Source organism: Condylura cristata, unplaced genomic scaffold, assembly GCF_000260355.1.
Source record: "Condylura cristata isolate star-nosed mole 26May11 unplaced genomic scaffold, ConCri1.0 scaffold00012, whole genome shotgun sequence".
NCBI lineage: Eukaryota > Metazoa > Chordata > Mammalia > Eulipotyphla > Talpidae > Condylura > Condylura cristata.
Window position 1 is genome coordinate 56949505 of NW_004567113.1, and position 3619 is coordinate 56953123.

Sequence of the window (3619 nt, forward strand, 5' to 3'; positions counted from 1 at the left end):
CCCCCGAGCAGAGCCCCGGCCTGTCCAGTGCGCGTGCCAAGAGCTGCGGACGCCGCCTCCAGGCCGCCGGCGTCTGGGGCAGCGCAGAGCGGAGCTGAACGAGGCGGGACGCGAGGCCTCGTGGCTTTCTCGCCGCCACCCCGCTGCTCAGGCAACACAGCACCCGAGAGACGCTCGCACCCTGCCAGGAACGGAAAGGGGCGTCTGCCACGAGACGCCACTGAGACCGGAGGGGCCCACGCTGCACGGGTGAGGACGCAGCAGCTCCAGAAGGCCGCACCGCGAGCGGGGGCCGCCAGAGCCGGAGGCCGGCTGTTTGGGCAAAGAAGGCTTCTGGCAGCGCCAACGTGTGGGCATGCACGAGTGAACAGGAGAACAAACAGCTCCCGATGGCTGCCAGCCTCGGGCCCTCGCCGGGCGGGCGGGCGGCTCTCACCGGGCTCTGCAGGATCATGGACACCCTCTTCTTCTGCTCCATCATGTTGAAGTCCTGGCGGAGGTCCGGCGCCATGTTCCTCTCTCGCAAGTACTCTGGGTTGTTCTCGTCCACCCTGTCGAAGTATCTCTCTTTGTGCGGGGCTGTGGTCGGCGGTGGTGAGGTCACCACGGCGGCCCGAGTGTCACCATTCATCGCGCGTCCTGAGCGGCCCCTGTGTGTCACATGAAAGGAGAGGCTGTTCGGGGCTGCGGCAAGGCGGCTCGTGAGCACGCCGGCTGCGAGCCAGTCTCGGCGGGAGGCCAAGGGAGGCCGCCTGGCGGCCACCCACCCTCCACTGGGCAGCGGCGTCCCATGTCCTGGCCACGGCCCGCACCGCGTGGTGGGAGAACTAGCGGCAGAGCTGCCGCCCGACACCCCGAGAAGGGGCCAGACACTAAAGATTTGGCCACAACGAGCCCCGGCGTCGCCCCGCGCCCGCAGTCGGCCGAGACGCCGGTGCGTTTCCGGGGAAACGTGACCATGAGGTTGGCATCAGCAGCCGTCACTCATGAGGCTCCCTGGGCGCAGGGAGACGTCTCAGTGCCACCAGGCCGCCGCGGCCACGCAGCACGAGCTCGGTGCCGGCCAGGGAGGGACCCCAGGGCGCAGCAGGCCCCTGCTGTCTCCCGCCGCCCCCTCAGCAGTGGCTTTCAGGGGACCCGCCTGTTCTGCTCCCCGCCCGTGTCTGGTGGGTCCCCTCACCCTCCGCATCTCTGGCCTGCACCCCAGCTCTTATGTGCACTAATAAGTAGGTCGCTTTAAAAGACAGCAGCTCCGGGGTTCTCTGCTGTCTCCCCGGGGCCCTCCGAGCGTGGCCGCGGCACAGGCGTGAAGCCCGCTCTGGGCCCGGTCTGCGGCGCCCCCGGCCTTCAGGCAAGGAGGGAATGACTGCCCTGGGCAGCGGCTGAGGCCCTGAGGCCTCCCAGGGCCAGCTAGCAGTGAGTCTCGGGTGCTGCTGCTGTCCCCCACAGACAGGCGCCACACAGGGGAACAAACACCCCGAGCAGCCCCGCGGCGAGCAGCCCGCGCCCCGAGTTAACCCAGCGCCTGCACGCTGGACGGGCGCCTCCGGCCAGGCGCCCGGGCCGTCCCTGACCCAAGGCCCAGAACAAACAGAGGACACGCGGCTGGCCCGCGGGAGCGGTCAGTGCAGCCCTGCTGCCGGAAGCTCTGTGAGGGAGGCTGGAGGCCCGAGGCGCCCACCCCCGCCGGCTGTCGAGAGTCTCGGTGGCGCGTGGACTCATGCCACAGGGGCGCAGAAACGGGCTCCGAGGCCCCCACCCTGCCTGACCGCCTCCCCGGGGGCTTGGCATTCAGGGAAGGAGCGCCCACCTCCCCACCGCTGCCTTTCAGAGTGAGAGACGGGCGACGGGGCAGGTCGCAGCTGCAGCCGCACCCGCGACGGCTGCCGAGCGGAGGCCGCAGTGCGGACCCAGGCCGGGACGGAGGGGAAGACCCGGGGGGCGCCAAGCCCCCCACCAGCCAGTGGTTCTTGAGGACGCGGCCGGGCCCGGCCTCCCCCGCCCGCCCCTGCCCAGCAAGCACCACTGGGGATGGCTGGCCACACGCGCGAGCAGGTGCCTGCACAGTGACAAACGGTGCCCGCCGGCACCCCAGGGGTTGAGGGCACACTATCGGCTACCACCAGCCACCACGGGGGCCAGACCCCCGGCCAGGGAGGGGCCCCAGGGCGCGGCAGACCTCGCCTGTCCCGCCTACTGCCCCCCGCAGCGTGTTGCAGTAGATCGGCCTGTTCTGCTCCCCACTGTCTCTGAGGGGTCCTCTCACCCCGACCCCCGGCCCACACCCCAGTTCTTGTGTGCATCAATAAATGAAACTTCAAAGATAAAACAAAGGCTCGCCACAGTCCAGCTGCTCAAGAGGGGCGGCCTGGCGGCGGCCAGAGGAAAGGAACCGCCACGTAAAGGAGCAGAGGTCAGGACGACGACAGGCGGCTCTGCCGGAAACAGCAGCAAGGAGACGGCAGAGCCAGCTCCAGCCGAGGCTGCGGCCCGGCGCCCGCGAGCCCAGAGCAGCGTCCTCCCCGCCGCAGGCACACCCACCTCGCGGCGCCCGGCTGTGCAGCCGGCAGGCGCGGGCGAGCGCGTCCAGGGCGCGGTCGGAGAATTCACGGCCAGCGCGGCCATGGCTGCCTCCCCGCTCCCGGCAGCAAGTGCGGGCATCAGGCCGCCGTAAGCACTAACCGCCTCAAGTACTGGTTAACTTGACCTTCACACACCACAAGCAACTTTGTGTGTGGGGGGGGACCACACCCAAGAGGCTGAGGAAACGCGGCTCAGAAAGGGGAAGTGACCTGCCCGAGGCTGAGGGAGCGGCGAGGGGAGGAGGGGCCGAGCAGCTGCACGCCCCGCTGCCCGGCCGCACCTCCCTCAGCCACCAACCCCCAAGAGCCCTCCGCCCGGGCCCGCAGGAGCCAAGAGGCGCTCGGCAAAGAAAGTTACACAGCAAGGTGTGACCAGGTCTTCGCGACTCCAACAGGGAGTTAAAGTGCACGCGAAGTATTCTATTAGACGGAAACCCCGGGCCCTCCCCGGTGGCACAACAGGTTAGGGCGCAGCACTGGGAAGCTGTCCACAGGCTCTGCAGCACGAGTTCGATGCCCAGGGAGTGCCCACAGGGCGCCTCAGAGCTGCCTCCCCACTGCCCCCTCAGCAGTGTCTCAGCAGGTCCCGTCCCGCTCCCCACTCTGCCTCGCACCCCTGCACTCTGGCCTGCGCGCCGGTCCTTGTATGCACAAATAAATTTTTTTTAAAACATCGAGGCACCAGGCAGGACTGGGTAGTGGCCCAGGCACGTAAAGTCCAAGGGAGCGAAGCGCCCACAGACGAGAAGCTGCTGTGAGGATTCGGCGAGCTGAGCCAGGGAAGCACAGGCCCGACCAGCATTAAGCAGACGAAAACCCAAGGTCACAACCTAACGCGGAAACTGCGCTCAGCAGCACCCCGTCCCTCTCGCAGTCGCCTAAAGGCGCTGGCCGGATGCCGAGGCGGCCACGAGGCCAGCACTGCAGCCTACGCGGAGCGCCCAGCTCCCCAACGGGTGGGGCTCCCTGCAGGACTGGGTAAGGGGGGCCCACGTCTAAGAGCAAGGCACAGGCCCTCAGTGGCTGGAGATGAGGGC

At 68.7% G+C, this 3619-nt stretch overlaps 1 protein-coding gene across 1 annotated transcript in view; it reads right to left on the minus strand.

Moving 5' to 3' along the window:
• Positions 1-653, minus strand: part of ADD1 (adducin 1 (alpha)) — a 17875-nt gene extending 17222 nt beyond the window's left edge. Inside the window, exon 1 of the mRNA XM_012724063.1 lies at positions 437-653. Within this exon, the coding sequence (XP_012579517.1) occupies positions 437-631 (195 nt within the window). The 5' untranslated portion in view covers positions 632-653. The remainder of the gene's footprint in view (positions 1-436) is intronic.
• Positions 654-3619: the final 2966 nt, after the last annotated feature.